Below are 13,966 nucleotides of genomic sequence, written 5' to 3'. Positions count from 1 at the left end.
TCATGCCTATGGCTGGCTCCCTTCCAACTCATGCCAGAGCTCTGCATCTCCACCTGCCACCATGCTAGCCAGGCACCCTTTCCCAATCAGCTCATCTGGTGTGTAGGCAGCCCATCCATGCAGCTTGATATTTTAGAAGGCTTTTTTGAAAATTCCGCATTGTGCCTACACCAATATGGTGTTGTCCTTTTGCAGTTTTGTACCATCCCAGTTCCAGAGAAATAATTCCTGAAATCCAGTGATGATGGGTGAGGTCTGCCTTCTCTGGAACATTCTGTACATGCAGGCCCAGGGATAAATAACATGTTCTGTTCTCTTTGCAGTCTGATGTGGATAATGATTTGGTTGGGGACTCCTGTGACACCAATCAGGACAGGTATGGCATATGTCCTGCTGCAGAAGGGCAGATGCAAAAATCTGGAAAGAGTTTTAATTTTTAGAGCTTTGTAGATAGCAGGCTTTAGGATCTCTGTAGGTGGATTGGGCAGCAACTGGGACAGCTCTGTCTCTTGTCAGGGCCACCACTCCTCTCTAGAAGTGCTGTGTGGAGATGACAGTGTTAGGATAGGCCACTGGACACTCCAGCAAGGAAGCTCTCTTGCAGGAAAGGCATAGAGATACCATGCCCTACGGGCAGATTCTGAAGTGACAGCTAGAACTAAGTCACTAAGTCTTACAAGGTGGTCAATCTTAAATTAGTTACCTAATCTCTCTGTGCCTCAATTTCTCATCTGTAAAGTGGGGATGACAATAGATCTAGCTCAAAGTACTTAGCATGGTTTCTGTTGTAAATCTAGCATTTGGTAGATATTAGCTCTTTTGTTATTATATTATTTCAATTCAGGAAAACTCTACCATCATCCCAAAACAGAAGGTTGTTAGTTTGCTGAGGGATGACTATTATTTTATTGTCTTTCACGTTTTTAAATTCAGTTTCTTATTTGAGTTAAATTGTTATGTGCAAGCAAATTTTGCCAACCCTCCTAGCCCAACACAACGGAGTCCCACATTAAGACTAGGCCTGGCTGCAGACGTAGCTCAGTGATAGAGTATTTGCTTAGCATGCTCAAGGGCCTAGGTTCCATCCCCAGCACTGCAATTAAAGGAAAAAAAAGATGCTGTAGGAACATTACAAAAGAAACATAGCCATGTGCCACTCATCCCTGGAGACACCTGCTATCCAAGGCTCGGACCCTTGCTTTCCTTCAGGAATTTTTAGAGAGGCACTCAGGACCAAGCAGAGCAAAGAGGGCAAGGATGCTATAAGGCAAAACAGTAGGAGACACAGCTTCTTTCCTAGTACCTGGATCACAGGTTGCCCTGCAGACTCAGTTCTCCATCCATATCTTTCTCAAAAATAGCTCCTTCAGTATGTTCCATGTCCTCATTGCCAAGTGCATACAAAGTTAAGTGGTTTGAACATATTCCTCAGTCTCTTAGGGTCTCAATTTCTTCATCTGTAAAGTAGAAATAATCACATCTTACAGGTCATGGTGAAAATTCAAGACATCGCAGGTAAGGCTCCCAGCGCAGCTCTGGCCCTCAATCAGTATACAGAAAATGGTAGCTACTGTTGTTGGTATCACAGCACAGGAGGGGCGAGTCAGCAACAGAGACTGACATCAGATACCTCTCTCCCTTTCAGAGTGGAAGGTGGGACTGGCAACCTGGCAACCCTCCTAAAAGATATATACCAAGGATGTTCCTTGTTACAGGTCAACCTGTACTCTGATTACCAGCTATAGTAATTTCTAAAATATGCTATCCCACCAGCCTCTAGATATTTGCCTAAAACAAATGACTCATTCTGCCACATTTTAATTCCCACAAATGTGAACCTTGAGGGAGAGGACAGGAACTGCTTGTTTTTTGCATATAAATGTTCAGGGCTCTGTAGAATAGTTGCTGCTAATGGAAATAGCTCAATGGCGTGTTTAAAAAAGCAGCCCTAGTGCATGCACAGGAATTCTGCCATTTGAGCCAGTCTTCTGTTTGTCCAGGTTGGACTGACTTCTGTCCCCACTGAAGCCATCTGGAATGACTGGTCCCTGGCTTCCCTTCCATGTAGTGTAGGGGCAGTTCCTTGTCCAGAGGAGGCCACAGAAGGGATAGGGTGAAAGGAGAATCTGCTCTGATCTGAAGTAGCCATGGACGTGTCAAGAGACGCCGAGGTGGGCTGGGGAGATAGCTCAGTCGGTAGAGTGCTTGCCTTGTAAGCATAAGGCCCTGGGTTCAATCCCCAGCACCAAAAAAAAAAAAAAAAGAGAGAGAGAGAGAGACTCCGAGGAGACAGTTCAGACTCATCCTCAGTTGGCTATTCAGGCTGAAAAGTGCAAGAGTGGTGGGTCAAGAATGAGAGCCCCGAGAAGTCCTGTGCCCACCTCTCAGGAAGGGGCAGCTGTATTCTCTGCCAGTCTCCCTGTGGCATTCAGGTCTGGCTCCTCATTGTGTCCATGGACCAGGGATTATAGAATGTAAGAAACAGAACACGCTGTAGGATTTTTCCTTAAGAGTCAGTCACGTGGGGGTTGGGGCTGTGGGCTCAGTGGTAGAGTGCTTGCCTCTAACCCTCAGTGTGTGAGGCCCTGGGTTCAAGCCTCAGCATCACACACAAAGATTTTTTAAAAATCCAGCTATTGTGTCTACCTACAACTAAAAAAGTATTAAAAAAAAAAGAATCAGGCACTTGGAAGTGCTTTCTCATCTATTAAAATTTAATTGTGCAAAACTCTGATCATTTACTCATATATTCTTCATAACAATCCTAGGAGGTTAGGGACTGTTACTGTCCCCACCTAAGAGATGAGGACACTGAACCACAGAGGTGGAATATCAGGCATAAGGTCTCCTGCTGGTCAGGGTGGCTAGGCCAGAACTCACTTGGGACTGGCTGGCTCCACTGCCTCTCACTCTGTGCCCTTCACGTGTCCTCAGAGTCAGGGATCATGTAATAGTCCCCAGGCACGAGAGGAGCCTTTAGTCACAAATCACAGAAACAGACTCTTATCTTAAGTAGGAAATGACTGTCTTGTTTTAAAAGGTTGAAGAAGTGGGGAAATTGTCTCTGCAGCCCATAAGGCAGCCTTATCAAAGGAAACGAATTAGTGGGTTTGATAAACTCCAAGGCTATTAAAATCCCCCAACCCAGACTCTCCTTCCTGAGAGCCAATGTTCCTGTTCCCTGCTGAACTGAAATCTTTTCCCCACAGTGATGGAGATGGCCACCAGGACAGCACAGACAACTGCCCCACGGTCATTAACAGTGCCCAGCTGGACACTGATAAGGATGGAATTGGGGATGAGTGTGATGACGACGATGACAATGATGGCATCCCAGACCTGGTGCCCCCGGGACCAGACAACTGCCGGCTGGTCCCTAACCCAGGCCAGGAGGATAGCAACAGTAAGCAGGCCCAGCCCAGGTTGCCTGAGACCCCACTCTGGCCAGGCACGCTGGTGCACACCTCTCAGGGCACTGAGGACTCAAAGCTTTCCCGCCTCCCAGGAACTATATGTCAAACCCAGTTTCTCTGCACACTCTTGTGTGGACAGTAGGCATCTGGTAGACAACAGTCTCCAACTCAGAGTTGATCACTTTGCAGCCAAGCAGCCCTAGAATGAGATCACACCGATCAGGGCCACAGCCGCATGCTCAGCTCAGTCCCCCAGGGGCTGGGAGAGTGAGTCCACCATCTTGCTTCCTCCTTCCACTCACTGGGAGTCCCAGGAAAGAAGGGCACAAGCAGAAAAGGATAAGCTGGATTCCCAAACTCAGATGCTTGCAGGGGCCAGGCAGTGACATGGACATGCGTGCACCAAATCAGATATGAGATGACAGGGAGTGGTGGAGACTGGGGTAAACTAGAGGCCTCATTTCCAGTGATGCAAATTCAAATGTTTCAAATGTCATCTCAGCTAAACAAAATGTACTTGTGGGCCAGATCCAACTGAGGGACCACCAGAAGTTAGTCTTAGAAAGATTCTGGTGACAGTAATTTCCTGGCTTTTTGCACATTATAATCCAGAAAATGTTGTAGATATTTGCTTACATTAGGTCAGGCTTAAGATCCCGCAATTGGGAACCCAACCATATATCCTGGGGATACAGTGGAGGGCTACTGTTAAAATTGACCTTACAGGAAACATTGGGTGCCACCTGAGGGCTGGTCTGATTGCCCATCAGTAAGATCCAGGATGAAGTCTAGGACCAACCCCAACCTCCTCTCCTGACACTGGTGAAAATCATAGCCCTGGTGGTGGGAACTTGGGCTCATCTTCTGTCCCCTGTCCAGCCCCTTTTCTGCTAAGGAGTGATAAACATGGGCATTATCGAGCTCCTGTCCCCTTTCTTCACCCCACTCAGGTGACGGGGTGGGAGACATCTGCGAGACCGACTTTGACCAGGACCAAGTCATTGACCGGATTGACGTCTGCCCTGAGAATGCAGAAATCACCCTGACGGACTTCAGAGCCTACCAGACCGTGGTCCTGGACCCTGAAGGAGATGCCCAGATCGACCCCAACTGGGTGGTCCTGAACCAGGTGAGTGTATCAGAGTTGGCAACAGCTCAGCTTTGTCTTTTCTGATCGTGGAAGGCGACATTTAGAGGTGCTGACTGAACTGGAAGCTATTCACGTGTTCCTCATAATAGCCCTTAGACAAAGTGCTTTCATCATGCCCATTTTATCCTTGATAAAATTGATTCTCCTACGGCTTGAGGACTGCTCATGATAGCACTGCAGTAAGCGGCTAAGATGGCTGGAATTGGAACCCAGACCAGTCACGCTCCTGATCCAATAATCAGCTTCCTGCTTGTCTTCCTCACTGCATAGCTAAGAAAGAATGGCACAGAGAGATTTAGTAGATGTTCCAGAGTCACAGAGAAAATCATATTAGAAGTTTATGTTGTACGTTCCCCAATTAAGGGGAATCGCCCTAAGTGACAATCTTAGAAAAATTATTTCTATTCAGCAGTGAGCTTTGTTTAAACCTTCTTTGCCATTTTGTGCTTTCTTTGAACTCATAAAAAGACACAACAAGTACTCAGATAATGAAACCTTTGCATGGAGGTCACACATCACCAGCCTGTCACTCATGGTGCCCGAGGTTCTGGGCTCCCCAAGTTTACTCAGCCCACTTTGAGATTGCTCTGAACTTCCTCAACTCTTTCCACAGGGCATGGAGATTGTGCAGACCATGAACAGTGATCCTGGCCTGGCAGTGGGTATGTCTAGATCCTCAGTTAGCACTTGTACAGAATTTGCCAGCTGACAACGAGTCTGTTTTTCTCATCATAACTGATCTCTACAGGGTACACAGCTTTTAATGGTGTTGACTTCGAAGGGACCTTCCATGTAAACACCCAGACAGATGATGACTATGCAGGCTTTATCTTTGGTTACCAAGATAGCTCCAGCTTCTATGTGGTCATGTGGAAGCAGACGGAACAGACGTACTGGCAAGCCACACCCTTCCGAGCCGTCGCAGAACCTGGTATCCAGCTCAAGGTAATGGTGGTCAAAGTTCCTCATCTTTTTCTGTCCCTTTGCCATCCCTTTAAATCTCAGGCTCTCCCAAATGACATGTAGATAATCTAAGAAATGGATGCTTTCATGCCAACGATAAAGTCAGAGGATGAGAGCCGACCCAGGGCTTCACCTTCACGCCCATATACCAGCTACACTCAGATCTCTGGGTGACTGTCATGGTAATGTCAGGCTGCATGGGGTCAGGTAGGTTGGAAAGGTTTGGGGTGCATCTTCAGGTATACTGTGTTGGAAACTAGCTAAGGTGTTTGGTCAGTAGGGCCAACTGTGTACAGGAGGTCTGGTGGGCAGAAGGCAAATTCGGTAGCCAGACATTTGGTGGGAGCCCTCATGGGGCAGATGTGGGGAGAAATGGACTTAACGTAAGAAAAGTATGGAATGAGTAGTGCAGTATTATTCCCTGCTTAGTACTAAGGAGCTGGGGTCACCTCAGTAGAAATGACACCTATTTATGTTTTTGGACAGGTTCAAGGAAGCCCAATTGTAACCACCTCAGTTCTAGGAAATGGAAAAGATGGTCTTTCCGTCCTTTTCTAACATCTTCCTCATGTCCTTGTCCAGGCTGTAAAGTCTAAGACGGGCCCAGGAGAACATCTCCGGAACTCCCTGTGGCACACAGGAGACACCAGCGACCAGGTCAGGCTGCTGTGGAAGGACTCCAGGAACGTGGGGTGGAAGGACAAGGTGTCTTATCGCTGGTTCCTGCAGCACAGACCCCAGGTGGGGTACATCAGGTAGGTGGTGGTCACTTCTCCTGCCCTGGCACACTCCATTCTGTATCCCAGAGCCTTTGCCCCCATGAGTGGTCCTGACCTGGGATTGTCCTCAAGGATCTGCCAGGATTTCCATGACCTCAGACCAGGACACCCAGAAAAGAGGTGGGAGGAAGACACACAGGCTCACACTGACACCAGGGCCAAGCGTGGCATTACAGGAGCTTCTGGGGGAGGTCTTGGGGAACCTGTGCAAATTTGGATGGTGGTGCCCTTCTGCTGTGCCCTTAGCAAAGCCTGAGAGCGGACCTGCTGACAGGTGGGGGGTAAGAAGTGTGACTGGGATGCCTGCACACATTCTGCCCTGAGGCTCCTCTGGGCCCTGTATAGTCACTTAGAGTGCACAGGGTCCCTGTGGTCTGTCCTCACTGCTGGACTTAAACTCCAGGAGGGCAGCACCTGTATCTTTTTTTTTTTTTTTTTTTTCTTTGTCTCCCCAGTGCTTAGAATGATGCCTGGCATGTACCATGTGTGGTGCAAACTGTTCATGTAAGCAATGTGATCTGCCTCATTTCTTTATAGGAGTGTTTTAACTAGTCTCAGGAGTTACAGTGGCCTACATCTTTGAAATTTAGACAATATACTCTTTTAGTTCTCAAACTTACATATCAATACCCATGCCAGCTTACACAGTAACTTTAGGAACTAGTACAGATTACATTCTCCCAAACAGGTCAGGAAAGCAACCTAGTAGGAAAAAGAAGGTTATCTGAACTAATTCATTTTGTTTTCTATGACATTATGTCAAATGGACTCTGTTGGCCTCGCAATAATGTCCTATCATGTTTTCAGCCTCGTTAAGCCCAGTACCCCTTTAAGACAAACATGTTGAAATGCTCCCTCTTCTGTCCCAAAATGAAATCATAGAAAATATACCAATATTATTTTATGAAAGTCAATCTGAGCTCTAATAGTAGAGAAATAATAAATTAATACAACAAAATAATGTATATGCTTGGGCACAATCATACCAGAAGATAAAATGAAGTACAGAGTAGCATCCATACCTAGAATCACTGTGAAAGTGACATTCTAATACAGATGGGTGTTTCGGTGACAAGTTATATTACAATGGTATTGCCAAAGGTGATGTGAAGTTGTAAAATGATACACAATTCTTAATTTTCAACCAAAACAAAAATACTCAGTAGTTTCCCAATTTACCCTGGAAACTTCAGCTTACATTAAAATCAGTATAAAATATATCTAATGTTGGCGAGTAAAAGGGTATTAAGTTCTAGGTCCCAGTCATTATAAACAGGCGGTTCAGCTTCTGTGTATCTGGAGAAACACTCCAAACGTGCATAGGATCAGGAGCAACTTTGACCAGTCTCTCCGGGGCATTGTAAGCCACCCAGCTTCCCTAACTTCTGTCACTCAATGCCACTGTGACAACCAAAAATGCCCTGCAGGTTTCTAAACCTCTACTTAGGGAGTGCTGTCACCTGTTGTGAATTGTGGCTCTGGGAGTCTTTGCACGACATCGACTAGAACTGCAGAAGAGTGGAAGCTGTAAGCATGTGTCCAGACGAGGTCACTCACAAGATAAGCCACAGGGCCTCTAGCCCACGACATCAGGCTATATCTTTTTAATTCATCAGCAAATACCTATCAAGTTTACTGTGTTCCAACATTGTGTTGGGTTTTTTGTCCCAATACAATCTCCCTGCTCCTGGCTGGGAAGACATGGACGCACATGTCCTGCCCTCAAAGGGTTTCCAGTCTCATAGGGAAGGGAGACCAACTAGAGCACAACCCAGGTGAGTGGAAAATGAGTGTCAAAGAGAGAATGGAGGCAGGTATGTGAATAAGATGTGAGACCCTGGGTCTCACCAGGGGCACTTCGCCCTGCAGTGGGACTCATGGAGACCTGTTTGCCTGTGTTGTCTGCAGGGTGCGATTTTATGAAGGCTCCGAGTTGGTGGCTGACTCTGGGGTCACCATAGACACCACCATGCGTGGGGGCCGACTTGGCGTGTTTTGCTTCTCTCAAGAAAACATCATCTGGTCCAATCTCAAGTATCGCTGCAATGGTAATGTACATCCTGTTACTGTACAATGTTACTATTAGAATTAATCAGACCACGCTTCCTTATTTTTATAGCACATTTTTATTTCCCCACTAAAGCCCAAAGTTCATGCTACATGCTCATTAAAACCAGATAGCCCCTGTGTAACAGAAAAAAGTGGATCTCATTTTTTCCTGTTTTATAAATTTGGAAATTGAGACCCACAGAATTTAACTGCATGGTTTAGGATTTGGGGTTCAGTGAGAAATTCAGTCAGGTTTAATTTACAGGCAGCCTTAATTTTCATATGGCTCAAACATAATCACAGACTCAAAAGCCACTCTGCCTGCTAATTTTCTTCAGGGCTATGAATGAGCGTTGCTGGGCTTTCAGCCAACAATTTGCAAAGCAGCCTGAAGTAGAAAATGGCTGCCGGGGCCTGTGGGCCTCTTGGGCAAGCTGACAGTGCCCCCTACAGGAGTCCTGCATGACATGCAAAATGGACTTGGATTCCAGGTGGAAGGATCCTAACTAACCAGCCTATGCCCATTCTCTTTGCAGACACCATCCCAGAGGACTTCCAGGAGTTTCAAACCCAGATTTTTGATCGCTTGGATAATTAAACAGAGGAGACAGTCTATAACTGCTTTTCCAAATGCTAAAACCATATATTTTTTGACTTCCTATAATTTTCTTTGTATTTACTGTTGCCTTCTTTTACAGCCCAAATATATCAGAACTTTTTATATGAATGTAGAAATAAAGGAGAAGATATCATTTCTGAAACCCTGCTACTCAGACGTTGCTTACACGTGGCTCAGTTTGATGGCGAATGGTGTTCTCCGAGGGTCCCCACATTGCAGGGTGATTTTTTTCCTCAGGCCCAGTAGTCTGTGAAACTGAGCATGAGCATGAATTAGAAGGCCAAGGCAAAGGGTCTCCTCTGGGTCATCCCAATCAGCTTCACACAAATGACCTAACAGTTCTGTGTGTACCTTAAGCAGTCTCCTCAGTCTAGGTAGGGAGGCCCAGAAATACCTGCCCAGGGGCACCTTGCCAATTAAGATACATTATGACCAACCCTAGGACAGATTTGCCCGATTCCTTCAGATACTCTCCCCTCACCCCACACACACCTTCCACAGACTATTATTAACACAGTTCTTAAGCTTATTTATATATTTGGCTCCCCCTAGTGGAATGTAAATTTGTTGAAAATAATCATGACTTAACAGTGTCCCCTAGTACCTGATGTGTAGTAGATATCCAATAAATGTTTGCTGAATGGATAAATGAATGAATACCTCCTAAATAATCAGGACAATAGAGTATTAATGGATCTTATAAACCGTCCTATGACTCAAAAGCTGCCTACAACCATGTTATGTGCTAGTACTGTTAACTATATATAGGCAGAAATTTGCCTTTCTTACCTTCCAGTTTAAGCCAAATATCCAGGAAAATTTTATAAATGCCCTAGAAATTTAGTTCCAAAGAATATTACTATGTAGTAATATATTCTTTTATTCCAGAATTCCCCAAATAACTTAAACCATAAATAAAGGATTAAACACTCCTACCACAGTTTTACCATGATTTTGTTAGTCAGAAGTTACAATTGTGCCTGCCAATAAGAGACATGGAGAATTTCCAGCATCTTCCTTAGGTGTAAAGTGGAGAGGTACGTGTTGCCTTATAATTCAGAATGTCTGATCTGCATCATTTCCAATTGGTGAAGAGAACTTGCACCTGTTCACCAGTTATTACCACTGCTGACTAGTCTCTTGGGGCAACCTGCTACAGGAACAGCTTTCCAAGGAGCTCTGGGCCACATTCTGCCACAGATGAGTCTGTAGTCTTCTCCGTCTATGGCTGAAATTTCCACATCTACAAATCCTTCCCAATTTTAAAACCCCAGGGAAGAGAAGCACATTTATTTAGTTGTTCTCTATCTTCCCTGTTTTCTTCACCTTATATACTTACTGAAAAGTTATTTCCTGAGTTCCTAATTCCTCGAAAACCCCTCTGGCCCTTTGGTCCTCCACCTACTCTATGGTACAAGTAGGCTATACCATAATTTATAGCTATTTTAATGACCTTTTCCTGGAGCTCTTAACACCTTACTAACCAGTCTGTATGTAAGGAAAGTTACAGATCCTCTTCTTGAATTTTCATTCTGATCACTGAAGCACATCAAGTCCTATACACAAAAATATACTAAGCCAACCAGGTACAGTGGCACATGCCTGTAATCCCAGTGGCTCCGGAGGCTGAGGAAGGAGGATCATGAGTTCAAAGCCAGCCTCAGCAAAAGTAAGGTGCTGAAAAATTCATTAAGACCCTGTCTCTCAATAAAATACAAAATAGGGCTGGGGATGTGGCTCAGTGGTCACATGCCCCTGAGTTCAATTTCTAGTACCAAAAAAAATTAAAGATAAAATAAAAATACTAACCCAGGAGGAAAGTGTGTTGGTTGATTGGATCTGGTTGGGATTCTGAGCTTAATAGTATCCAGGTCTGATTTCAGAGAGCCTACTTCCTTATCAAAAGTTTCCAATGTCTCCCATATTCTCCTATGTACCCTGAGGCTGATGGAAAGAGGAGGCAGCCTACTCCCATCCCAATACAATCTCCCTGCTACTGGCTGGGAAGTTGCCCCAAGACAACAGTTTGTCCACAGGAAATGGGCTCCCAAACTTAATCTTTTTTTTTTTTGTCTATAACCATGCTAGGTCCATGAGCCCATCAGGAGATCTAGAATATAATTCCACCCCTTATGGAGCATTTGGGGGCAAACAAAACTTTATATATGCAAAGCAGTCAGAACAAATAGAAGTACTTACCAACTGCTCAACTTTTAGGAATTCAGGGAATTGCTTGTTTAACTGAATATAGTTTGAAATTGGTCAGAGTTGGAGCATTTACACCACTGAAACTGGTAAACACTACTTACAAACCAGAGTCCCACCGAGCTGGTTGTCAAACATTCATCAGCACACAGCTGGGTGCATTGCCTTGTCCTACCTAGTTGTCTCTCCTCTCCTTGAAGTTGAAACAGAAAGGTTGGAGCTTTCAGAAAACTTTAAAAGAAGTAAAGAAGTGGGGGGCTGGGGAGATAGCTCAGTCAGAGTGCCTGCCTCACAAGCCCAAGGCCCTGGGTTCGATCCCCAGTAAAGAAGTGGAAAAAACAAAATCAAGAAGCACTTGATACCAGATAAAGATTCTGAGAACAGGATAGCTCACTTCCAAGTCACTTTCTGGGTTTCTTGAACAATCTTTATACTCAATGTGGTAACTCAAATGATATTAGAGTTCCTCTGGGTAAGATCCTCATTTAAATCTAACTTGAAACTAATGGCCCCAAGAGTTAGAGTAGACATCAGTCACTCACCAAGTGGTATGAGTTCATTTCAATGCCTATGCTCTTCTCACATCACTGGGGTTAATGAGAGAATGGCAAAGAGAAGGAGCCTGTCCCTATGGGGGAAAAAAAGACAATGCCTCAGGAGAATCCCACAGAATGCTGGGGAGAGCTCTTGGGGTGGAGGAAAGGATGGGAGACCATCAGGAAAGATTAAGGTCCTGGAAACAGGCACAGGAGAGCCAACACATTCTGCTTCTGAAATAAAGAAAGAGGAAAACCAACATTGGCAGTACATACCTATAATCCCAGCTACATGAGGCTGAGGCAGGAGGATTGCAAGTTCAATGCCAGACTCAGCAACTTAGCAAGACCCTGTCTCAAAATAATACTTTTTTTAAAAAAGATTGGGGTTGTAGTTCAGTGGTAGAGTGCTTGCTTAGCATGCACGAGGCCCTGGGCTCAATCCCCAGTACCACAAAAAGAGAGAGAAAAGAAGCTTTCTTCTCCCTACCCAGTCCTATATTTCAGCATTACTATAGTGATTGTGCAGAGTTGAATTTTGGAGATGGGCTTTAGAGTCAAAAAGAATTAGAGAGATACAGAGTTCAGTCACCTATTGTTTAAATTCCTGTGTTTTCTTATGTCTAGGAAGATAACTGAGAGTATAAGTAGAAAAAAGAAAAGCTGATCCAGAGGTGAGGCAAAATGAGAACTAGATAATTGGTCACATGTATCAAAGAGTGAGACATGAGGCACCCTGTTTGGAAGTGTACACTCAGGGTCTTAGTAACATTGGGACTATAAAAAGTGACTCAATCATTTATTCAGAGTAAGGAGAAAATTCCCTTCAGTGTCCAAAGCTCCAAATCTTACATCCTTGCTCAAATCTGTGGTTAATAAACAACTTCAGGGGCTGGGGTTGTGGCTCAGTGGTAGAGCGCTTGCCTAGCATGTGTGAGGCACTGGGTTCAATTCTCAGCACTACATAGATATAAATAAAATAAAGGTCCATTGACAACTAAAAAATAAAAATAAAAAATAAACTTCAGCCCACTGAGAAGTTCAGCCCACATTTCTTGAGATAGTATAATTTCCTTTATTGTAAAGATCTTTTGTTCCTGAGAAAACTTAGAAACAATTATAGATATTGAAATAAATTGGGCCCATCATCTTAATATTTTGTGTGATATTTGAGAATTGTACTAGCTTTCCATCACTATAACAAAATACCTGAGATAATTTTTAAAAAATCAAAGAAGAAGAAGTTAATTTTGACTCAGTTTCAGAGATTTCAGTTCATGGTCCCTTGGCACTGTTGCTTTAGGCCTTTGATGACACAGTACATCATAGCAGGAACATGTGGTAGAGGAGACCTGTTCTCTTCATAGTGGCCAGGAAGGGAAGAGGGAGACAAGAGGGGTTAGGGTCCCAAAATCCCCTTCAAAATATGCCACAATGACCGAACTGCCTTCCACTAGGCCCCACCTCCTAAAGGTTCTACCACTTCCCAGTAGTGCCACAGATAGTGACTGAACCTTTGGGGGATAGCAGGAGTTATCTTTGAATGTGTGGAATTTAAAGCATTTGAAATATTTAAGAGAATTTGGCATATTAGAAAATCTAATAAATTGTAATTCCAATTGAATATGTATAGCTGAGTACCTAATTTTAGACTGTGCTTTTTAGTTAAAAGATATAAGAGAATTTGGCCAAATATATAAATGATATAATGGTTAAGATAATTTATAACTCCCCATATTTGTAAATTGGCTGTATTTACAAGAATTATTTAAGTAGGTAGGCTTTGTCAAACAAATGACAGAAAGATTAAACATTAGATTTATAAATATAATTTAAAATGTTTAAAGAAATTCAAGTTTGCAAATGGCACCAAACAGACATCAAAAGTGGAAAAGTGATTATAAATTTTGCTACAGAATGGCAAAGAGAAGGAGCCTATCCCTATGGGGAAAAAAAAAGACCATGCCTCAGTAGAATCCCACTGAATGCTGGGAAGAGCTCTTGGGGTGGAGGAAGGGATGGGAGACCATCAGGAAAGATTAGGGTCCTGGAAACAGGCACAGGAGAGCCGACACATTCTGCTTCTGAAATAAAGAAAGAGGAAAACCAACATTGGCAGTACATACCTATAATCCCAGCTACACGTGAGGCTGAGGATTACAAAAGTAGTTTTGTATGCTCACAGAGTAGAGAAACTATTTTTTGGTTGAACTTATAAACTTATTACAATTTGGAACTTTAATTAATTAAAT

At 44.0% G+C, this 13,966-nt stretch overlaps 1 protein-coding gene across 1 annotated transcript in view; it reads left to right on the top strand.

Annotated features, from left to right (window-relative positions):
- THBS4 (thrombospondin 4) overlaps nucleotides 1-9,908 on the top strand; it is a 50,034-nt gene extending 40,126 nt beyond the window's left edge. The window contains exons 15-22 of the mRNA XM_079143566.1: nucleotides 324-376; nucleotides 3,210-3,403; nucleotides 4,364-4,542; nucleotides 5,177-5,225; nucleotides 5,312-5,508; nucleotides 6,109-6,281; nucleotides 8,214-8,353; nucleotides 8,891-9,908. Coding sequence (XP_078999692.1) covers nucleotides 324-376; nucleotides 3,210-3,403; nucleotides 4,364-4,542; nucleotides 5,177-5,225; nucleotides 5,312-5,508; nucleotides 6,109-6,281; nucleotides 8,214-8,353; nucleotides 8,891-8,952 — 1,047 coding nt within the window. The 3' untranslated portion in view covers nucleotides 8,953-9,908. The remainder of the gene's footprint in view (nucleotides 1-323; nucleotides 377-3,209; nucleotides 3,404-4,363; nucleotides 4,543-5,176; nucleotides 5,226-5,311; nucleotides 5,509-6,108; nucleotides 6,282-8,213; nucleotides 8,354-8,890) is intronic.
- Nucleotides 9,909-13,966: the final 4,058 nt, after the last annotated feature.

The sequence above is a fragment of the Sciurus vulgaris genome, assembly GCF_902686455.1.
Source record: "Sciurus vulgaris genome assembly, chromosome: 6".
NCBI classification, from domain to species: Eukaryota; Metazoa; Chordata; class Mammalia; order Rodentia; family Sciuridae; genus Sciurus; species Sciurus vulgaris.
This window is presented reverse-complemented; position numbering and strand designations above follow the sequence as displayed.